The 24,000-nt window shown below is 38.6% G+C and overlaps 1 protein-coding gene across 3 annotated transcripts in view; it reads left to right on the top strand.

Annotated features, from left to right (window-relative positions):
• Positions 1–24,000, top strand: part of igsf21a (immunoglobin superfamily, member 21a) — a 346,434-nt gene that overhangs the window by 276,393 nt on the left and 46,041 nt on the right. For 2 of the 3 annotated variants that reach the window (XM_073876128.1, XM_055184958.2), the window contains exons 6-7: positions 9,114–9,594; positions 20,851–20,951. In XM_073876128.1, the coding sequence (XP_073732229.1) occupies positions 9,114–9,594; positions 20,851–20,951 (582 nt within the window). The remainder of the gene's footprint in view (positions 1–9,113; positions 9,595–20,850; positions 20,952–24,000) is intronic. The other variant, XM_055184959.2, reaches the window with a different exon arrangement.

Here is a 24,000-nt window from a genome sequence, read left to right as displayed (position 1 = left end):
TTTTATAGCCTTTTTCCACTATAAATACGTTTTTGTGCAACATAAAGTGCCTTATTTTAACGATCTAAGTGCATGGTCTAAAGCGCACAGTCTAAACGTGTGTTCAAATTCACTTTTGCTAATTTAATGACGGGAAAATGGTTTGTGCGCCTAGCACACAGTCTAAAAGGGTTGTTCCTATTCTTGTAATGAATAATGGGTTTGTTTTGGGCGTAACGTGCAATAAACCAATAAAAGTCTCATCTCTCATTCTCTTTAAAAGCCAGTTGTGTTTGCGCCATGCCGATTCCCTTTAAGATGGCAGAATTTGTAAACTGAAAAATTTAGCAGAGGAAGAAGACCACCAGTTTAAGATGTATTTTAAAAAATGTGTTGTTTTTATTTGTATTGAATTTTGTTTTTTTATTAAAACCTTTGGTTTCTTTTTAAAAGTCGATTTCTTTCAGTCATGGAAGTAAAATTGGCAGGCTTTTAATTGCTGTAAATGTATGGATAGCCTACATGATCAGTGTAGTTTCAAAGAATAATTTACAAATATGCAAGATAAGGTATGTACTCCTTAAATACTTTACTTGTAACAAACAGAAGATAAAGAATTTACAAATGTGCAGAGAGCTGAAACGTGTTTTGAAAAGCATTACTTAAAAAAAGGTTCTCATCTCACCATATGCAGAGGTACAAATTCATCAAATACAATAAATCCGTGGGATAGCATAAAAAAAAATCCAATATTTGCATTTGTTTAAAGCAAAACATGCAATTACTTTCCTGGCTACATGGCGAAGCAGCTCTTTACACTTTCTAACATCTTGTAATCGGTCCCCACTTATGTCCAAGAGACTCAATAATAATCTTTAAAATTTTAATCCTTTAATTTTTCTTATGTAAAAACGTTTGTGTGCTGCTGCGCATCCATGTGTGTAATAGGCACAAGCGTGTTGTCGTCTTGTTTATAGGTGCATATTACTAATGCGCTCTTTAAATAACAAAAACAATATTGCGCCAATGATTTTAGACCAGGTTTTAGTTGGTCAATGGCATAGTCTATTTTAGTTGCCTCAAAATAGCAATGCGCCAACAATGCGCATGAATTTTTTTCTTCAAGACTGATCATAACTGTTTTAAGTATGATACATAGAGAGGTAGATTGGTCTAATTTAAATCCAAATAATAAGACGCAGTCTTAACGTCACGGCTATGTTTATGCAGCTGGCCACAGGTTTTAGTTGGTCAATGGCTTAGTCCAATGGTTCCCAAACTTTTTCAGTGTGCGGCCCCCCTTGTGTACGATGCATTCCTTCGTGGCCCCCAAAGAAAATTTGTGACAAAAAAACTGTTCTAAAACTCAACATTTTAATAAAAAAAACATTAAATTATACAAAAAAGTAGTACTTTTGGTTAGTAGCCTTATTTTTTTAGGTTTAATTACACAAACTTCATGATAAATTAAAGTATTTCATAATATGTCATAAAACTTGTGCCCCCCTGGCACCATGTTGCGGCCCCCCTGGGGGCCCGGCCCCCAGTTTGAAAACCACTGGCTTAGTCTATTTTAGTTGCCTCAAAATAGCAATGCGCCAACAATGCGCCTGAACACACCTCGTTTTTAGAACAGAACGCCGATGGGCGCACAAATGGGCGAAATGCATTTGCTATTTAAACAACATGACGCTGGACGTAAAAATGATATCTGTGCCGGGATTAAACTAGCAAAAAAAAAACGCTGCATTGCGCTGGGTGTATGATAGGGCCCAAAGGCTCTGTGGATGTTATAGTTTTTTTATGGATCCATATGGATCTAAAAATAGTTCTTCTACACCGTTATTTTTAAAAGTGTAAATCATGTCTTCACCCAGCAAACAGCCAATCAAAAGGCAGCCAAATAATCATCACTGCATCCGACACGTCTGATGTCTAATTTGTTTTGGCAGGAGCGTTGTGACTGCGCCTTTAGAAACAAGGCAATTATTGAAGCATGTTAGAGGAAAATTCAATTCAAGCCCTTATTTGTTTGGACAATCGATTACCCTCTTTTAAAGGAAACAATGGGTCTTTTCCTGCACATAGCGTGATAAGACTTTCCCAGAAATGAACAGTGCTCCGCAGAAATGATTAATGCAGCAATCCATAGTGTACAGTTCGTATTATAAGAAGGTAATATAGCTGCAGCTCTATGGTATTGCATTGCATTCGCAACTCAAACTCTATGGGTTGAATTCCATGAAACGCACAGATAAAACAAGTACATGGATAAAAAGTATGACCTCACAAACATCTCTGATTGTGCTTTTTTTGCAACAACAAATCCATGCTCAAAGCACATCAATATTGTGAGCAGAAATGTCTCTCTATATTTCAGATTATGTTCAAAAGAGGTTTCTGCTGTCTGAACCACTCTACTATGTTATCTGAAACACAAAGTGTGTTCACGTCAGAGAGCAGTATTACAGTATGAATAATTGAAGAGACCTTGTTTGCAAAGAAGGGAGCTTGGAATGAGTTGAGCATGTTGTGTGACCGTTACCTTGGTGATTAGCATGAATGACTATGAATAGGAGTTCTGTGCACTATATTCAGAGACAGCCAACTTCTCTCTCCCTTAGATTGTGGCAGAGGCTTTATAGCTCCACCTGCTGGATAAATGTAGTTGCTGCAGGAGATCTGCAGTACATATATAGTCCACCCACGATTGCTAAAGAAAACTTGCACTTTGCATTTGGGATGGAATCTGATCACTCTTTATATGTATATTTATAAGTATAAGTTGCAAGTCCATGCATGCATTATTAATCAGTGTGATCGTTCAAAAAAGTAGCTAATAGTTTTTGTAGATTAGGCCAGTGCTTTCCAATCCTGGTCCTTGAGTACCCCCTCCCAGAAAGTTTTAGATGTCTTTAATTTAAAACACCTATAAATTAACCCATCAGTCTTCTTCCAGAATGGTTAACATGTCTCCCTAACAAGCTGATGTGTTAAATAATAACAGTGGCGGCTAGTGACTGCTCATCCGAGGGGCGCAAATTCAAAATATGTGTTCGGAGTGTCATGTGTGTTGCTCGTGTTTTCAAAATATGTGTTTGTTGCGTCATGTGAACCATGTGCATCACGTGTTTTGTCCAAATTAATGCCTGTTGCACACGCGTCAAAACCGTGTATGATAAAGGAGACGCTCACGTTCACAAAATGCACGCAAGATACTCCTTTAACAGTAAACTCTGATTACGCATGAGATTATGTGAGTATCTGTTAAACACGAGCGTCTCTTTTATCATAAACCCTTTAGATGCGTCTGCAGCAGGCACTTATTTTGACAAGACACGTGATGCACACAGGTTCACTCGACGCACAGAACACATATTTTGAAATTACGAACCACACACATGATGGGCTACATACATGTTGTGACAAACTTTGCATCGTGCCCCCTCGAAAAAAGAAGTCACTGGCCCTCACTGAATAAGGAGTAATCTAAAACATTCTGGAAGGGGGTACTCGAGGACCAGGATTGAGAAACACTGGATTAGGCTACTTATTACCATTAAGTAAAGGCTTTTATTAGTAGGAGTATCTGCTCAGAACAAAGTTTTTACAATGATGGCACTCAAAAATAAATATCTGTCATAGACTTTCACACAAAAATATTATACTATACTGTTCGATATTATATACAGTATATGCAAGGGAACACATACTGATTAAAAAATGTATGTTAAGTAATTAGTTAAGTTAATTACTTTTCCCTTGAAAAGTAAAGTAAGAGATTACTCTTATTTTTCCAGTAATTTAATTACAGTTACTTCTGATGTAATGAAACTAAATACTGTGTATGGACTGTAAAACAATTATTTATAATACAATAGTGGATTTAAAGCTCCCGTTCTTTCTGTGTTTTTGAAGCTTTGATTGTGTTTACAGTGCGCAATATAACATGTGTTCATGTTTCACGTGTAAAAAACTTATCTCAATAGCGCTGTTTTCACTGTCCTCAAAACTTGTTCTATGAAGTCCCTCCTTCAGAAATACGTAACGAGTTCTGATTATGTAGTTTGTTTAGTTTGTTGTGATTCGATAGCAGCTTAGCTTGCCGTTAGCTTAGCTAGCGACTGACGCATTCCTGTGGGCGGAGTTCTGTTCTAGTGACGTCATTAAAGCAGGAAGTAGAGGGCTGTAGTCCAAACCAGCCGTTCACTGTAGGCTGGTTTAGTTCGGCCAAAAATTATATTAAACACATGATTTACTCAACCCCAAGCTGTCCGAGTTGCATATGTCCATCGTTTTTCAGACAAACACATTTTTGGATAGTTTAGAAAATGTTTTTGATCTTTCAGTTAATGAAATGTGAAGTTACGGGGTCCACGACCTTCAAGTCCAAAAAAAGTGCGTCCATCCTTCACAAAATCAATCCAAAAGGCTCCAGGATGATAAACAAAGGTCTTTTGAGGGTAATCCGCGCAGTGTTGTTGTAGAAATATCCATATTTAAAACTTTATTAACGAAAATAATTACCTTTCGGTAATTACCTTCCCCAAAGTAAACGATGATGCAAGTTAACGTCTCCAACGTAAATCTCTTTTCTTGGACTACAACAAACAGACGGATTGTAGGCAACAGTTTACTTCCAGGGATTGGTGATCATAATTATCATAATATAGGCTTCAGGCTCAGCCTATACAACCCATTCTCACTCCCCAAGGCGTCAAAATCTGAAGCATGTTCAAACGCCTTCAGCGTCAGAATGAAGATGCGAAGGGTGCCCCTATGCGTCACTATATCGATGAAATGGGAACTCCGTTGCTTTCGTGCTAATCCCTCAGCGTCGGATATAGACGAAAGGGAATCCCGGAGGGTGGTGCCGTCGCGTTGTGCGACGATCGGCAGGATCGTGCCGCTTCTGGATGGTAACTACTCAATTTTTGTTCCAAATTTTTTACCATTGTCGCTTGGGGTTGGGGTTAGAACGACTTTCTGTTACATAAAATTACATCCTAACCCAAACCAAACTCTAACCCTAACCCCAAGGGACAATGGTTTAAAAATCAGAAGACAAAAAGTATAAACCAATACAGACATCCTAACCAAACCCGAACTCTAACCCCAAGCAACAGTGGCTTAAAAATCAGAAGACAAAAAGTATAAACCAACTGACATCCAAACCCCAAGTCTACCCCCAACCCCAAGTTACAATGTTTTAAAATTTGGAAAGAGGTTGAGTGGTTGCCGTCCAGGGGGGGCGTGATCCTGCCGATCGTCGCATAACGTGACGCCATCACCTTCCGGGATTCCCTTTCGTCTATATCCGACGCTGAGGGCACGAAATCAACGGAGTTCCCATTTCGTCGATATAGTGACGCATAGGGGCACGCTTCACGTCTTCATACTGACGCTGAACGCGTTTGAACATGCTTCAGATTTTGACGCCTTGGGGAGTGAGAATGTGTTGGCCTATAAGTTAACTCCTGTTAGCATTGCATTGTGCGTGATTCTTACAAACATGGTAAGGAGTGTCACATTTCCAATACGTCAGAGGTATTCAGGTCAATCACAACGCACAGATTAGGTGGCCAATCAGGGACACAGCGCTTTTCAAATCGATGAGTTTTGTACAAAATTTGTGCGTTTCAGGAGGACAGGGATATCTTGAGCTACAAAAATTTGGAAAATAATGTGTTTTTAGTCATAAACCACGCAAACACATTGTATTATACCAAATACACGAAATAACTTAATTTTTAGAAATGAAATAGGTGACCTTTAAATGTTACTTTCAAGAGCCATTAAAAATATATACATTTAAAAAACTTATTTTGCATTTATGCATTTGGCAGATATTTTTAAAGCAACTTACATTGCATTACTAGCTATACATTTTAACAGAATGTGTGTTTCTTGGAATTGAACTTATGACCTTTGCGCTGCAAAAGCAATGCTCTACCAGTTAAGCTAAAGGAACATTTTTACAGATTCTACAAAAAAGAAATAATGTATATAAAGTAGTGTGTTTCCACAGTTATATGATAACCTATACGATTTTGTTGAAGGGTGCTTACTCAAGAAAATCTCATGTGTGCATATAAACCCAGGACTTTAGTTCCTCCACACAGTGCTGTTGACTAGTATTCAGCACGTTGGTGAATTATTACACTGTCCTCTCCAAAGGACTCCATAGTCAAGTCATTGTTTTGTTATCTCACCCAGCCCACTTCTATTAGGCATTGGCTGTTGTCTGTAGTTTCAGCTATTAGCATGAGGTTTGCACTACGCATCTGCTTTGTCTGTTCTTCCCTGTGGCTGCAGACGCAAATAGTCAGATAATGCAAGTAAAAGCCACGGTGTGGTATACGCTGTTAACCTCTTTCGGCAGCCGAGATAAAGTGTGTACTTTAGAGCACATTAGCTGCCAAAACACTCCCTGCATGAAGCAAAATAACATTGTCCCTTAGAAGACCCTTTCTTTTTCTGAATTCTTGTTAAGATGCAAGCAAGAAACTAGACTTCTCAAGGACGTGAGCTTAATGCACACATGCTATACTGTTTCATTTCCTTACCAGCAGTGCGCAGTGGTGTAAGAAATCCCAAATCACACAAACTATACAGTATGTATCACAAATGAAAGGGCAGAAGAAGGCTAAGGTCCAGAGAAATGTATCGTGTAATGCACTGACACTTTAATCTTGTGCAAATGGGATTTAAAGTATATACTATACTGCATATAACACGCTGCTTGCACCTGTCTTAAATCGAATCCCTCTCTTTCCGTCTTGCAGAGCTGTGGAGGAACCAAAAGGCAGGGATTGGTAGTAAACGGGGAACAAGCAGAGCGCTGTGCAAACATTAATGCGAAAGGCATTAGGCCTGCTGAATTTAATACACATATCTAGAGGATGTGTGTTGAAGTGGGGACTTAATTCCCTGTCAAGTGATTTACCAGTCGGGAATCTTAATACCCAGATGCACTGTAGTGGGAAAAGGCTGTTACAGCCACGTGCTTGTGGAACATAAATGCAAGAAACTGCGTCATGTACATTTTCCTTTCACAGGTGCTGAAGCTTAGCATCATCCCTGATGCTATTGTTTAGACCTGTCAATCAAAGGGTGTGTAATTTCAGTATTTAGTTTGACTGCTGCAAGTCACTTTTTAAAAATGCATTGTGTAACATTTGGAAGGATCTTTTGACAGGAGTGCAATGTAATACACATGAAAACACCTGTTCAATGTTTCATTAATGCAATAATAATCTAATAAACCAATCACATGGCAGTTGCTTCAATGCATTTAGGGGTGTGGTCCTGGTCAAGACAATCTCCTGAACTCCAAACTGAATGTCAGAATGGGAAAGAAAGGTGATTTAAGCAATTTGGAGCGTGGCATGGTTGTTTGTGCCAGACAGGCCGGTTTAAGTATTTCACAATCTGCTCAGTTACTGGGATTTTCACACACAACCATTTCTAAGGATTACAAAGAATGGTGTAAAAAAGGGAAAAACATCCAGTATGCGGCAGTCCTGATGGGAAAAATGTCTTGTTGATGCTAGAGGTCAGAGGAGAATGGGCTGACTGATTCAAGCTGATAGAAGAGCAACTTTGACTGAAATAACCACTTGTTACAACCGAGGTATGCAGCAAAGCATTTGTGAAGCCACAACACGCACAACCTTGAGACAGATGGGCTACAACAGCAGGAGACCTCTACTACAAATAGGAAAAAGAGGCTACAATTTGCATGAGCTCACCAAAATTGGACAGTTGGAGACTGGAAAATGTTGCCTGGTCTGATGAGTCTCGATTTCTGTTGAGACATTCAGATGGTAGAGTCAGAATTTGGCGTAAACAGAATGAGTACATGGATCCATCATGCCTTGTTACCACTGTACAGGCTGGTGGTGGTGGTGTAATGGTGTGGGGGATGATTTCTTGGCACATGTTAGGCCCCTTAGTGCCAATTGGGCATCGTTTAAATGCCACGGCCTACCTGAGCATTGTTTCTGACCATGTCTATCCCTTTATGACCACCATGTACCCATCCTCTGATGGCTACTTCCAGCAGGATAATGCACCATGTCACAAAGCTCGAATCATTTCAAATTAGCTTCTTGAACATGACAATGAGTTCACTGTACTAAAATGGCCCCCACAGTCACCCAATAGCGCATCTTTGGGATGTGGTGGAACGGGAGCTTCGTGCACTAGATGTGCATCCCACAAATCTCCATCAACTGCAAGATGCTATCCTATCAACATGGGCCAACATTTCTAAAGAATGCTTTCAGCACCTTCGCCATTTCGTGCCGCCATCTACAGAGCGCGTTTTGTCAATACGTTGTCCCAGATGATGACATGTCTGTCCTGTGGTGGCTACCTTATGCATTTTGAAAGGGAGGGGTAAGCTGTTGACTGAACCGTTGGTTGCAATTCTCACTGCTAGATGCCGCAAAAATCTACACAGTGGACCTTTAAAAGGATAGTTCACCAAATAGTTAAAATTCTGATACTAAAGATATTAAAATAAATGTTTGTTACCTCTCAGTTGACTGCACCCCTTTGATTCCATTGTATTTTCCTCCTATGGAAGTCAATGGGTGCCGTCAACTGGTTACCATCATTTATCAATTATCTTCTTTTGTAATCAACAGAATAAAGAAATGCATATAGGTTTAGAACAAAAAGAGGGTGAGAAAGAGGGTTTTCAATTATCCCTTTAAAACTCTAATGCACCTTTTCCAACATAATCGAGAATATATTTTAAGAAACTAAGTAATTCGATGAACTGCTTTTGATGCATTTATTTTGAACTAATAAAAGCAATCATTTCACACATACAGTATTCAAAATGAAATGATATTATTTAGAAAAATAAAATAAAGTTTCTGGAGTCATTGTGCAGTGTGACATTTGGGAACATGTACATCAACTAAACATGCATTGCATTTCGGCATTGTCCATTTTCCGCGTCGGCCGCTTTGTTGATTTTAACGAAATGATCTAGTTTTGTTTTTTGTTTTTAGGCTGTTGTTGTTTCAAAAGCTTTATTTAGTCCAGACATTACTTGAATGTCTTGAATGTCAAAGCCCCTCAGGCTGTAATTCCTCCAGTTAATTTGCTTTGTTTTTCTCCAGGTACAATTTAAGCGGGATGGGGAGCTGATAGAGGTGATCTCCTACGTTTCCCCTACCGTGGGGTACGAGGGTGGTGGATCTGCAGGTGTTCGTGGAGCCAGACCTCTGATCAGCAGGGATCTGGATGACACCAAGCTGCGGAAATCCCTTTCCTTGCTGGGTCCGGATGGCAGGCCCGGACGTCTCAATACAGAGAGCCCCGGGCGGAGCTACATGGCCAAGCAGCCTGGTCAAGATCCCAGCCCGGCCACAGAGACCATCCCAGAGACGGTGGTCAGCCGGGAGTTCCCACGCTGGGTTCAGAGCACAGACCCCCTGTACTACTACAGCAGCACGCACATCCCTCAAAGCGATGGGTCTGTGCTGGTCCAGGCGAGACTTACGTGGACCCTGAACCCGCAGTTGGACAACGATGCACTGTTTAGCTGCGAGGTCACGCACCCCGCTCTATCCATGCCTATGCAGACTGAGGTCATATTGGGTGAGTCTTGCTTATCAGTTTTGTTGAAATAGATCTAACATGATACAGAGTCATAGGACGACCTTAAAGCTTCACGTTTTTAACCTTGAGCCTAAATGCACCCAGCCACAGCTTCTCCTCACCCCGTTGTGGCCGAATCGCTTTACATCTCCACTGACAGATGCAGTGAGACCGACACTGGTTTCTATTTGTTGCTTAATTGCATTACAGGCAAGCAGATTGCAGCTGCTAATGCAGAATGCAAAATCTCTCGATGACTGACAGGCCAATTCATTGAACTGTCTGCGCGGTAGATTGAGTTAACGTTACCACGTTATTGAAAAAGTCAACCCGAATTAAAGAAATCAAGCATAAAAGGAATCTCACCGTACCCTCAAAAACAGCATTGTTGCAGAACTCTCTGACATTGCAGTTCATTTCTAAATGTAATATAGGTGTACATATCCCACTAATGGAGATACAGAGGCTAGGATACGCAAACATTTCATTTATGTTTCAGATTTGAATATGTGAAATTGGCTTTTTGCGGTCACTTGTTTAAAAGTAATGAAAAGATGCATTGCAATAGTCATGATGAATGAGATACCTACATACATACCTCTGTATATTCATGCATAGCAGGCCTATTTTTTTGCTTTTAAAGCTACAACAAAGATGGCCTAAAGATCCCATTATCACTTCAAAGGCAGTGTTCACTTGTAGTCTCTGCTATCAGCCCTCAGAAAGAGGCAAGTGATGAGACACCAGACAAGATAAACAGAGACATTTCTCTCACTTAGTGGTGCAGGAGCACAGAAACAGAGATGAAGGGGAAGAAACGAGAGATAAAGAGGAGAAAGCAAGGATGGTTTAGAGGTTGATGCGGTTTTCAGGGAGTATTTCTACTCCTTACGTGTTTTTATGCAGTCAGTCTAGTCTTGTTTCAGAAGGATGTCCTTGTATGTGTTACACAAATAGGTTTAAGGTAAGAGACTTGTGACTGATCACTATAATGCCTGCTTCATTTAAAATTCTCAAACATGCATGAAATTATTAAAGCCTCAGACAGATTGACAGCAATGTAAACTTTGAGCACATAGCCAGAATATGAAGAGCTCAAATGCAAAAGCCATGCCATGCCACACCACATGCCACGTTCATCAAAATTGGGTGATATTAACTGAATGCTGTTGAATACTTTACTTCAAATTTGCTTTATTCCATCCTCAGGCCGTTCACAAATACCAGTTTGTTGACAGAATCCTTAAAACGCAATGTCAATTTTTTTCAACAAAATTCTCAAGAGGCACTGAAGACGAATGTGAAACAACTGTGGATCACATTTAAAATTGGGTCCTTTGTGAGTACTTTTAGTGAACTTCACTGAATTATGAAACCTCAAATAAGAGTCTGATAAAAATGCTCATTTACAAAAAGCATGTCAGACACACTTAGAGGATTTTGCATTTGAGCTCGTATGTAAGGAATGATTGATGACCGGCCGTTGATTTATTGGAAATAGTGCATTGCAAAAAATGATTTTCAAGACAAACAAATTCTTAGTATTTTTGTCTTGTTTTCAGTAAAAATATCTAAAAATTCTTAAATTAAAATGCTTTTTCTTGATGAGCAAAAAGACGACGAAAATAAATCTAGTTTTTAGACCAAAAATATCAAATTTAAGTGATTTTGTGCATAAAGCAAGCAAAAAGATCTGCCAATGGGGCAAGCAAAAAAAATTGAACATTTTTCTTAAACACTAAATTCAAGAAAATTTAGCTTACTACATTGGCAGATTTTTTTTGCTTGTTTTATGCTCAAAATCACTTAAATTTGATATTTTTGGTCTAAAAACTAGACTCATTTTCTTGGGTCATTTTGCTCATCAAGAAAAAGCATCTTAATTTAAGAATTTTTAGATATTTTTACTGAAAACAAGAAAAAAATACTACGGAATTTTTTTCTTAAATCATTTTTTGCAGTGCGCACACCCAAGTTGGTAATGCGACATGAAGCGAAGCCATGTTACACCGTGGGTGTGCATTATTTTCAAATAATTCAAAGGACTGGAGTCAATTATTCTGCTTATACCACGGTTTAGAGGTCTTCATGGGTCCACTTAGATGCGAAAACCCGAGGTCCGACCCAAGACCCAAGTGGGTTTGGGTCTAGAAGTGTCACACGTGCCTCAGACACGGGTCGGGTATAATAGCAGCACCAGGTCTCGGGTAATTTAAAATCATTGTGTTTTGCGAACGGACCAGAGACGACCCAAACTATCTCGCAGCGCACTGCAAAAAAATGACTTTCTTACATAGTATTCTTGTTTTCAGTTCAAAAATCTAAAAATTCTTAAATTAAGATTTATTTCCTTGATAAGCAAAATGACATAAGAAAATATGTCTTTTTAGACAACCAATATACAATTTAAACACTTAATTCAAGAAAAATTTTCTCACCACATTGGCAGATATTTTTGCTTGTTTTAAGCACAATTTCACCTAAATTGTATATTTTTGGTCTAACACTAGAATTTTTTTTAGCTCATTTTGCTCATCAAGAAAGTAAGAATTTTTAAATATTTCTGCTGAAAACAAGACAAAAATACTAAGAATTTTTTTCTTCAAAATCATTTTTTGCAGTTCATAGATACACTGTAAAGAAATATTTTTAGGAAAAAAAATCTTAGTATTTTTGTCTTGTTTTCAGTAAAAATATCTAAAAATTCTTAAATTAGATGCTTTTTCTTGATGAGTAAAATGACCCAAGAAAATAAGTCTAGTTTTTAGACCAAAAATATCACATTTAAGTGATTTTGTGCATAAAACAAGCAAAAAAATCTGCCAATGGTGTAAGTAAAAAAATCTTTAAAATTTTTCTTAAACACTAAACACTTAAAAATTAGCTTACCCCATTAGCAGATTTTTTTGCTTGTTTTATGCACAAAATCACTTAAATTTGATATTTTTGGTCTAAAAACTAGACATTTTGCTCATCAATAAAAAGCATCTTAATTTAAGAACTTTTAGATATTTTTACTGAAAACAAGACAAAAATACTAAGAATTTTTTTTCTTGAAAATAATTTTTGCAGTGTGTCCTTACCAACCCCTCCTCTGTTTGCCAAGAGCGCTTGTGACATTGTGTGGCTGGCGGAAAATTGGTTGCAAAGCCACCAGGGTTTCTTTTTGTCTGACTGTTGCGTGCAGGGCTGCAGACTGCACACATGTCGGTGCTGTTTACATTCAGGTCCAGTTGGGTTAAAAATTTGGCTTAGACTGAGGTATAATTTTGTCAGGTTTGTCTCGGGTCGGGTCTTTCTTAAAATAAACAAAAAGATTTATGCACGTTGGGTTTGAGTAAAAAGTGATTCGGGTCATTTCAGGTCGGGTACATTTGTTTGGATGAGAAGACCTCTACCACGGTTACCACAAACATTGCTCTGGTGTTATTTTAAGACATTTGACAGGTTAGGTGTGAATTTTACAGAAAAATAATCAACACCCTTGAAACATTTCTTAACCAATCAGAATAAATCATTCCCGTGGTATAAGTAAAAAATATAGCATTTATCTCTCCACAGCACTGCCTCAACCACATGCAAGGAGATCCTTGCTTTATAATGATAAAAGATTCCTATAAAAAGGTTTACTATATATAGCTCGACATAACCATAGAGCTGTTTTGTGTATTTTTAGGCTTTTTCTAGCATTTATTTACAGAACAGTAGAGGCGGAAAGAGAAATGGAAGAGAAAGAAAGAATAAGATTAAAACTCCTCTTGGCTGGATTCAAACATGAGCTCCCATGAGCTAACAGCACTTACATGAAAAATTGCACTGCCTTATGCACCACTATAAAACTTTCCAACATGAATTGCCAGCTTTTGCTTAAGGTTTTAAAGCACGTATTATACGTGAACGTTGGCTGCATCAAAGCGAGAATGCATTGAATCTGTCTCGAGTGCAGGGGCATCTCAAGTTGCACAGGAAAGCTTGCATGGTAGTAAGGGAGATAAGTGAATTCACTGGAGTGGAGGCCTAGAAAAAAGGCACGCTTTCATATTCTGACAAGACCTTTTCTATGCATCGGTTCAAGTCGTAAATTCAACAGCAGCTATGTTCCTTTAAAAAACAAAGAGAACTGTCTGAGCTTCTCTTTGTTCTCAAGAGAAGCAGAAGTATGCATTTGTTGATTTTAATTGGATCTCGTTCAGAATTCCAAGCAAACTTTGCTGGAGCTCGGCACAATCCCAAATAACATTGGAAAATTCAATGTGAAGAATTATGAGTCTGTGTGTGCATGTATTTGGGTTTGTTATTGAAATAGTTTATTCTTCATGCTATTTAGTATTAAGTTGCATTCTAGTTAATACAGACCAGGCGTGGAGTGACCATTAAGATTCAGTGCAAAGTTTTATTAATTCATCTGAACAGCTGACACTTCCAGTTCAGGTGATTCACTAACCTAAACGCAAAGTCACAGCAGTATTCACAAGTCATAAATCTTTCACAGGTTTTAATATTTCCGCATGAGACAGAAACATCTTGACAGGGATTCAAATTTGTATTACACCCACTGAATATTCATGAGCCGAGACTCGCTCTGCGCTCTAAATGGATGTGGTAGGTCCGTGGAGGCGGTTTTCTCGGAACGCTGTCCTCACCTCGCCGCTTCACGTCTGGGCTTATTGCCCTGACTTGGTCTGTCAGTCATTTCCAAATATGCACTGATTCAGTCACTGCCTTAATAATTAAAGCTGGGGCAGGCTCAGCGGTGAAGGATTTGCATGGGTGAAGGTGCTACTGATTCAGCAAAAAATACTGACGGGGAATGAGTTATTTTCTCACATCCAGAGGCAAGAGATGATCTATGCCTGCGCGCCAGGTTCTTCCACCCAATAGACTGATAATAAGGACGCAGATGTTTGCTGTGGGTTGTTTGTGGGAGTGTGAATGAATTTGTGTGTGCAAGCACCTTATTTTCTTCATTAAGTGATTCGAGCTCTAGCAGCTTAGAGATTCAGTGGACCGTAGAAGTGGGAGACAAGCTGACATGAAGGTTTGGTCAGACAAGATAAAGTGAGAGCTGTAGGAATCACCATGTGAATCGGCTTGTGTAAGATCTATCTACACTGTAAAAAAATTCCTTGTTGCACTTAAATTTTTAAGTTTAATCAACTAATTAAAATTTTATTAATTTAATAAATAATTAATTAAAAGTTTCTTGACTAGTGAGGAGTTGGTATAAATTATAAAAAATAATTTAAAAATAGCATTTTATAAATAATTTATTATAATTATTTTATAAATTGTTTTTTATAAATAATCATTATTTCAACCTTGTTTTGGGTCCTGAAAATGTAAACATTCGAGAAAAAAAAGGGATTTAAGGTGCAAGTTTTTAAAATGACGACATTCAGTGTTAATAACAAAAATGCTAATCCATGAAAACAGTGATGTTATGCACATGCGTATACTTGTTTAGTCTAAAGGCATGCGCAATTACTTCACAACCTTAACAACAATGGCAAATCGAGTGTTTGTGCTACTCAAGATACTAATTTTATTAAAGTGCACCTATTTCATTGCTAAAAACAACTTTTTTTGTGTATTTGGTATAATCAGGCATGAAAATCCCTCACCTTTCGGCGAAATTCGCCGTTTTGAATCCAAAAAAGGTGACCCACGTGAATCATGTAGATTCGATGAGAAAACATTTTTTGGGGGGAGGGGGGGTATGCGCGCGTTGTTTGAAGACGCGCCCTTCGCCGTCATCCAAACATGTATCCCAGACATAGATTTGTTTGAGTTCATGCTGCGCTGCAAAAACCGACAGGCAGGCAGGTGACATCAAAGTATCACGAGAGTGAATCGAGAAGCCATAAGGAAGTCTGCTTACGAACGGCTCTCGCGCTACTGTGATGTCATCCGCATTTCTGTGTTCTTCGTCATACAAGCTTGTTGAAGATGGGTAGAGCGACTGCCTTCGGGACGTAAAGTCAACACAAAACGCTGTAAAACTATCATTGTAGAATTCTAATGCGTCAATCAATTAAAACAACACATCTACATAGACTGACACTGCAAAGTGACCTAAAAGATTTTTGTTGGAGTGGATTGGAACGAATTATGGACGTACTCCTCGCTTTTAAGACACATTGGTCTACTAGTCTACGGCTGTAAGTACTTAAATGTAAATATGGTGAAACTGCAAAATATTGCATGAAATGCTGTAATAAGAACATACTGTTACTAATACAGTTAATAAGAAAGTTTACCGTTTACAGTAACATTTTAGCGATTTTAGACTATTTGAGCGACAAAGATGCTAAAGTGAACTGTTTTCAGTGCGCATACGCGCACAAACTCAAAAATCACGCAAACGCATATTTTTTGGGCTTGACAGGAGATATACGCACAAACTATATTGTAATACCACAGTCTCTGCAAGTATTCTCATAAAAACAGCCGTTTATTATAAGTGAGAAGTTGATCATGTGTCAGTGTATAGATCGCTTCTCCGTTGTTAAAGGGACAGTTCGTCTCATAAGAAATGCATATGTTTGAGTCATAATGTTAATCAAACTACAAAAGATAAAAGGAAATCACTTTTATAGCTTTAAAAAGATTAATTATATTTAATTTATAGTATGAAAACAGTGTTATGTTAATTTGATACTGTTTTTCTACCTAATCAATAATGTTAGATCTTACTTTATTTGTAACTTTGTTCTTTTCTATTTTATATGCTTGTAATGTCTTGATTTGTTCTTATTTTATTTTCCCACATCACTTTTTTGCTTATCTGAAAATTATTCAACCCATGACTCAAAAACCATAATGTAATTCATTTAACCAGTACTATATTGTAAAATTAAGTCATTTTAAATTAGATGTAGGCCTTCAGGTCCACCCTATTGCAAAACCAACTTAAAATTGTATGGCCTTGTGACTGATGGTCTGATTATGGCAAAATAAAATGATTGCAGATGTAAAATAGTAAGGGAATTCTACTTGTTACAGCTTTCCACATTTATCAACCCATTTAATTAGATATGGTTTCTGTTGCTAGTCAAATGTTTACATTTTAAATCTAAATTGTCCGTCAGAATTAAATAATTGAAATAATAGTCATGTATGTTATGGTGGGAATTTTGTTTCTGCGCACGTGGAGGGATGTTGAGTTCCTTCCTACTTTTTTGTCCTTGGCCATTCACATGCCTGAAGAATAAATAAGTTAAGTTACAGCATGTTCCCTAATGAGGCCATAATATTTATTCAGGGGGGTCCTCCCACCTCGCGGCCCCATCAGAGGCCACATCGCCCCTTGAGCGCCCTTCTCACCTTTTTCACCCCTGACCCGTTTTCATGCCTGTATAATACAATGTGTTCTCGTTGTTTATGGTTCACTTTTTTTTCACATACCGCACATTTTTGTAGCGCCACATATACTGTCTTTCCGGAGCACACTGATTTTGTACAAAACTCATTGATTTGGGAAGCGCTGTGTCCCTGATTGGCCGGCTAATATGTATATTGTGATTGGCCTGAATAACTCTGATGTCAGCCGGAAATGTGACACTCCTTACCATGTTTGAAAGACTCGCTCACAATGCAATGCTAACAGGAGTTAGCTTACAGGAGTCCAAAGCGAGAGGAATTATGATAATGTCGGTCTTGTCGTAAACTGTTGCCTACAATCTGTGTGTTTGTTGTAGTCAGGGCCGCCTTAACCTAATGTGAGGCCCCGGGGCTAAGAGGTTTTGTAGGCCCCCCTTCCCCTCGATTTATGGTCAAATTTTTTTTTAAGTGTAATATCTAGGTAATCTAAATATTAAAATGCATTAGTTTCTTTCGAGACATACAACAGTGAGTTTTCCCTCTTTGAGCCAGAAAACACCATAATATTGTTATTAACATATCACTGAGCCCACTTGAGCATAAACACAAAACACTTTATTTAGCAACCACACACAGCAACATGTGGTGATAATAAAACCAAAATGTGTAAAAGTATATATGTTTATAAGCTTTATATTTATATAGTTTTTGGAATATACAAATTTGCAGAAAATTGCCACTCACTAACTAAATGCTCACCACAGTTTTAAAAATATAATAAGTTAAAGTTAGTTTTAAAGTGAAAATGCATTAATGATAACAAAAGATAAGTCTTTATAGACAGAATCTTGTTAAATGCATTAATGATAACAAAAGATAAGAATCTTGTTTTTTAATCATTTATTTATTTTGTAGGCTACTGAAGATATAGTATGCATTGTATTTAGTATTTATGCATACATAAGCATGTAAAACGACCAAGTATGAATATGCACAAGACAGACAGGGAACATACCTGTATATAAGATCTTTAGATAATGAGATTATAATGGTGCTATCAGGGGATGATCATTTGAGATGGTCTTGTCGTCGCTCTTTACTTTCTTAGACTTGCACCTTTACTGTTGCGTCTCTTTCTCGTCTTTCTAAACCAACAGATGTGTGTACTGTGAGCTAACGTCGCGTCAAACTACATCGCTCCAGCTGCGCACGCGTCACTGATATAAACGCGAGTAAACTTAAACTTTATAACAACTAACAGCATTATGTGCGGGAACGCCTTTCTAAATTTAGCGGCACAGTTTTTTTGCGCACGTTTGGAGAGACTTCTGCATGCCAGAGACTCAGACAGCTGCAGGAGCACAGAGAGAGCGAACGAGCGAGCGCGCGCACGAAAGAGAGAGAGACCTGCACCTCACTAATGCTTATTATGAAATTTCAGAAATTACTCTTTCATTTGTTGGTGGATTATTTCCCGTTTCTCTGTCACACTCAGTCTAACGTGCAGGAATGTCAAGTTGACAACGCGCACTTAATTACATTACGCGGAATAAAAAATATGTTACGTCTAACATTTTATTTCACGTTAAGTTACAACGGACCAATCAGCAGCCATGGAACGTGCAATTAGAGTGATTGCCAGAAAACCTGACAAGTTACAAAACAATATGACCTTTTCAGCTCATCATGAACGCAAACTTGGGAGGCCCTTGAACTTGGGAGGCCCCTGGGCTTCAGCCCAGGTAAGCCCGTGCATTAAGGCGGCCTTGGTTGTAGTCCAAGAAAAGAGATTTATGATGGAGACGATAAATCGCGTCATCATTTACTTTGGGAAATGTACCTTTTGCATATTGTTAACATGTACTAATACACACTTACACACCAAAGAAAATGTAAAAACGTGAAACGGACCATATGAGCTCATTTTATATATATATAGAATAGTAATATTACTTTACACTATGTAGTTCATACTATATAGTAATGAACCTACCTCATTGTTTGCTTAAGCAAAATTGCTTGATGCTTTTCGTGTCTTGATTGTTTGTATTTATTGCTGTGTAGAAGTATGAGTATGTGCGAAAGTGCATAGCTTTTCTTCATAAAGTAACACCGCCAATAATTGATTATTGGATCATTTTGACAATTTGGAAAAGCCTTTCCATTTTTTACCATGTCCTTGTTGTGTAAAGTAGCCTCAGTCAGTTACGGTGCTAATTTGAAGATGTTGTGTCAAGTAGCCCCGCCCACTTTGAAATTATACTCTGTATAAATACATTAAGCATCAAATATGTTCTGAGGGACTGTTGTGCAACATTTTCAAAATGGTACTTTCATTTTTCTTTTTTATTTCTTATGGACACCAATGACTGTACAGACATGTGATGAGTTGGAAAATATCACAGCTCAGTGACTTTTGTCACCTCCTGTGGTTGAGGCTTATGTTGGGCAATCCACCATATTGATCCCTTAATTCGTCCACTTGGTCTGATAAAAAGCAGGGTCAGGCCTTTGAGTGCCCACTGCTCTGTCGGAACACAAACCCTATCAATGGCCTCCTTTGTTTTTCAACTGTTTTCTAAGGGAAAATCAATGAAGTCATTGAGTCATGATTCATGCCTTGACAAGCTCTTAATCTCTCCCGCGTATTGCATTTCACATCTTTTTCTCCACTCTACAGAGACGGGCTGCTAATATCCCGAATCATTTTTATAATAGCGAGGGAGATGAAAGAGGATCTCTGTGTATTCAGTACAGCGTCCTGCTATAACTTGATTTATGTGTGAAATATACATTCAGATGATCCATTACAGATGTAAGAGCGGAAATGATAATCCATTAAGCGGCACTAGGGGGGTAATCATTAAACCGACTAAGACCGGCCTGATGCCTCATTAGTTTTTGCTGGACACTGTGTGACTTTATTGATGGCTAAAAGCACGATTAGCTATTGTTTAAAATAGTTCTCGGTAGTTGGATTATCCAAATGTGTAGTCGAAGCCAAAGAGTAGCATTAGCCGTAATGATGGTTGAAAAGTGGCACAGCGGGATGTATTTCTGTACAATTTCGACTCTAATCTACATTTTCCAAGCCTAGCACTGAAATTATGTATTAGCACAAACATATGGCTCACAAAACTTGTTTTATGGTTCTCAAAGCTATGCAGAGTGGATGCTGGTAATGAGAGTAAACGATGCAGAACCACTTAACACAAGGCCGGTCTTACTCGGGTGCCATAAAGTGCCGATAGATGAAGTTTCACTCGTTGTCTCGCTTTCCAGACATGTACAGAATCACTTCCTTATCTTTCCCTTGAGTACACAAGACAATCCTTGGTGTCTGAGAAGGTCAGAATATGATGTTTTAACCTTCCTTTCCTTCATCACATCCAAGTCGTTCTCTCCGACCAAATTAAACCCATCCGGAGATTCAGTCCAGGCAAGACAAGGGAATTAGTTCTCTAAGTGTCTCTTATCTTACTTTCTCCACAGCTTGCCTTGCACGCTCTGTTTCTTCTTCAGTAATGAGTGCCTAGCCAATTTAGTTCTTGTCCCTCTTGGGGAATAAATACTCTTCAGCCATTTCAATGAAGGAAACATATAGATTCCCTAGGGTCTCAACCAGTGACCTCCAAGTCAAACGCCATGACCTTAAACCCAAGTATACTTTTTTAAAGAGAAGTATGCTCAGGCTGTACACTATTTTGTGAGCATATTTCATTGTGGTCATTTAATTATCATATGATACCCAGTCAAAGCCATGTCAAATATTAAAATTACTTATAGAAATGAATTTCATATTTAGATTTTGAGACCTCGTAATTTACACCACTTGCTTTGTATTCTTACACAAAAAAAAGATCAATTAATTTTGATATGTAAAACAAGTGTGATTGGCTTAAAATTATGCAACATTTTTCTTGTTTTTCTCCATAGCGGCTCCCAAAGGCCCCAAGCTCGTGATAACCCCTGCCAAGGCAAAGGTAGGGGATACAGTGCGCATCACCGTCCAAGGTTTCCAGGTAGGATCTCCAGGGGTAAGTGCATGGGGTTTACGAAACCAGGGTTGGGTCCAGTTCTGGATACAAGGAGGTGGTCCTACATGTGCAGTTAAGCCTGTGTATTGAACAACTATAGTGACCATTCCCACTAAGTGTACAATACAACACATGTATCTGTCAGCTCCTGACCTGCTGTTCTAACTCATGTGCAATCAATCTAAATGATTTAGCCTGTCCAAAGAGAGGTTGTGTTTCATCTAGAAAAATCACATCGTTCAATCATGAACGTGGTGAGGAAATCAAAACAGAGGCTTTCAAAGTCTTTAAAAGGTCACGAGAACAAGAAGTCTGGAAATGATATATTGATAGAGACCCTCTGGGTTTCAACTCAGAAATTAAAGGAGACTCGAGACTTTTAGGAAGTTCGGAATTAATGGCAGCTGTGAAATATGAAAAACAGTTTGATGTAGAATCTGCAGACATTATAGATAGACAAAAGTGACAACATGTTGTTTTGATGAAATGCCTTGATTATCCTTGTTTTAACATTAAACTTTGCTTTTGGCAAACACTTTAAAGCGATTTGATAAGTATGTTTGTTCCCTAGGATTGAACCCATGACATTTTCAATGCTGACATTTTCAAATGTTCTGTTGATGCTTATGTTCTTGTGTGACTCTATATGTTGATGTCTTCTCTAAGGACAAAGCAAAATGGAACCAAAATAATGTGGTGTTGCTTTTAAAGATCATTTGTGAAAAGTTAAATTACATTCTTGTATCTCAGTCGGTAGAAGATGCCGCACGCAACCCCAAAGACAAAACATGCATGAAGCATAGCCTGTAAAAACAAGATGGACGTAGTGTCTGTGACGTCACCCATAGGTTTTTGAAGATTGCCAATAGTAGGCTGTGCCTGCCGCCGCCATCTTGGCCACGTGTTACTGCGCATCATTCGCAGATATCCGTAAATGAGTAAAGACGCGGGACGTGGGTGAAGCCGAGGTGGCTGGTTGCTGAAACCACGCCCGCTTAGCTCGACTTTAGTGACAGCAGTGGCGTTCAACTGTCACTTAAGTGGCCACGCCCTTAATTATGCAGAATTTTAAGGCTTAATATAAATTAAACGAATCAGTTACAAAAAAATCACCCCCAGTTGTCATGAAGGGCAAAATTAGCTATACAGGCCAAAAATTTATTTTATTATTTACTACTCTAAAGTTGGACATTTTAACATGAGGGTCAATGGGAATTGACTCCCTTTTGGAGCCAGCCTCTAGTGGCCAGTCAATGAATTGCAGTTTAAAGGAGGTTGCACACCGGCCACGAGGCTCAGCGTCGCGTCACATCGAGTCGCATCTAGGACAACTCGGAGGTATCGTAAACCGGAAGTGCACATAAAATAGCGCGAGCTTCGTTAGATAGCGTCTACTTCAAAAAGCAAAATATACGTTAGCAGCCAATGGTAATCGTTAATGATTTGGGACAAATATGATGTTATTTAATGTTATAAAACGTTAGTTCCAATCCTTGATTCTGATTGGTCAATAGGTGTGCTTTATTCACGATAAAACACTATGACCGCTTCACCCAACGGTTCTATTTAATATCACTGCGCCCTTAGCAACACCCTTAGCAACACATAAACATGTAATGAGACAAAGTCTGAGAACAGTTTGTTGTTTTTATTTGAGCTTTCATGTTGTTGTTCGCAGTCAGGGACTATTTTTTCTAGCGGAAGGAATGCTTTTATTGATTTAACTTCATGAAAGTTGCAGTAATATTTTTTTTTACTTTAATATTGTGTGGTAACCGTTTTATAAAAGCAATAAGGTACTCGAGGCAAGTGCTGTATCATGAATAAGTAACGGCTGAAGGGGTTGCAGGCACTCCGCTTCGCGTCGTGCCTAACAACGCCTTTCAGCCGTTACTTATTCACGATACGGCACAGCCTCTCGTACCTTATTGCTTACTTAAACTATGTGAGTGGCGCTGTGTGGCGTGACAGAGATTTGAGCAACTTCGTGAGTCAAAGCTTGGCGGCGTGGACAGGTGCCACCTGGCGGCACCGGTGTGCGTATACTCATGTAAAACAATGTGTTCGTTTTTTTTTTTAGAACGGCGCGGCGCTGAGCTGCCCGTCCGGTGTGTGATCCCCTTATGTCACTTCCGTATTGGCTTCATTAGAGAGATCGGAAGGTTGCCCCTCACTTTAAAGTCCCTTTAACAGTGTTTGCCAAATGGCTAAATGATTATACAAGTCATATTTGTTCCATTTAGACATTTATAGCCATCATTTTGTGGTTAGATCTTAAAGAAAAGAATAAGCTGCACTAAGGACTTTGCTTGATAAGAGCTGGCATCAGAAATAAGGTCATCTATTATGCTTAAGTTTCTTAAGTGGGCTTCTTTTTGCTCATTCAACTCTTCTAATTTGTGCTCCTTTGCTATTTGGATTTTTTACCAGAAGGCAATGGAGCACCTGATTAAAAACGAATCACTTGTTTGTCGGTCTACATCACAACAGCTTTCAAGGATTTTTCTTATTTTGCTTTGTGCTTGTCAGTCTTGCTAGAAAAACAGGTGCGTGCACAGAGCTAGCCAGAAGCGCTTTTCTGTCAACAGCGCCAAATTATACTTGCTTCAATACTCCGTCAGTTCCATAGACCTAGTCAGACAGGGAAATTTTCTCGGTGTAACTATCATCGTCTGCCAAGAGCTAAAAAACATTTTGCCTAGCAGATGAAAACAGCAGTTTTGGTGATGATCCTCCCAATCTTTGTGACAGCTCTGACTCAGATTGTCTGACTTTCTGCATTCAGGTGAAATGGTATTAGATTTGATATGCTATCATCACTGAATCTGCTTTTTGCGATGTCCTTTTCTGTGTGTCATGAGTTTCAGGGAACATTGCAGTAGATTTGTTTGACCCCCGCTTTTTGGGTTTTAAATGATTTCACTTAAAATGGTGATCCGGCATAGTGAATTGCATTGAATTGATCCTAATCATAGTGTCAATCAGATTCAAACTAAATCTAATTGATTTAAAAAAATTGATTATGTAATAATTCATTTCATATAAAACA

This window comes from Misgurnus anguillicaudatus, chromosome 14 (assembly GCF_027580225.2).
Source record: "Misgurnus anguillicaudatus chromosome 14, ASM2758022v2, whole genome shotgun sequence".
Taxonomy (NCBI): Eukaryota; Metazoa; Chordata; class Actinopteri; order Cypriniformes; family Cobitidae; genus Misgurnus; species Misgurnus anguillicaudatus.
Note: the sequence above shows the minus strand (reverse complement) of the source record. Positions and strands in the feature narration are given on the sequence as shown.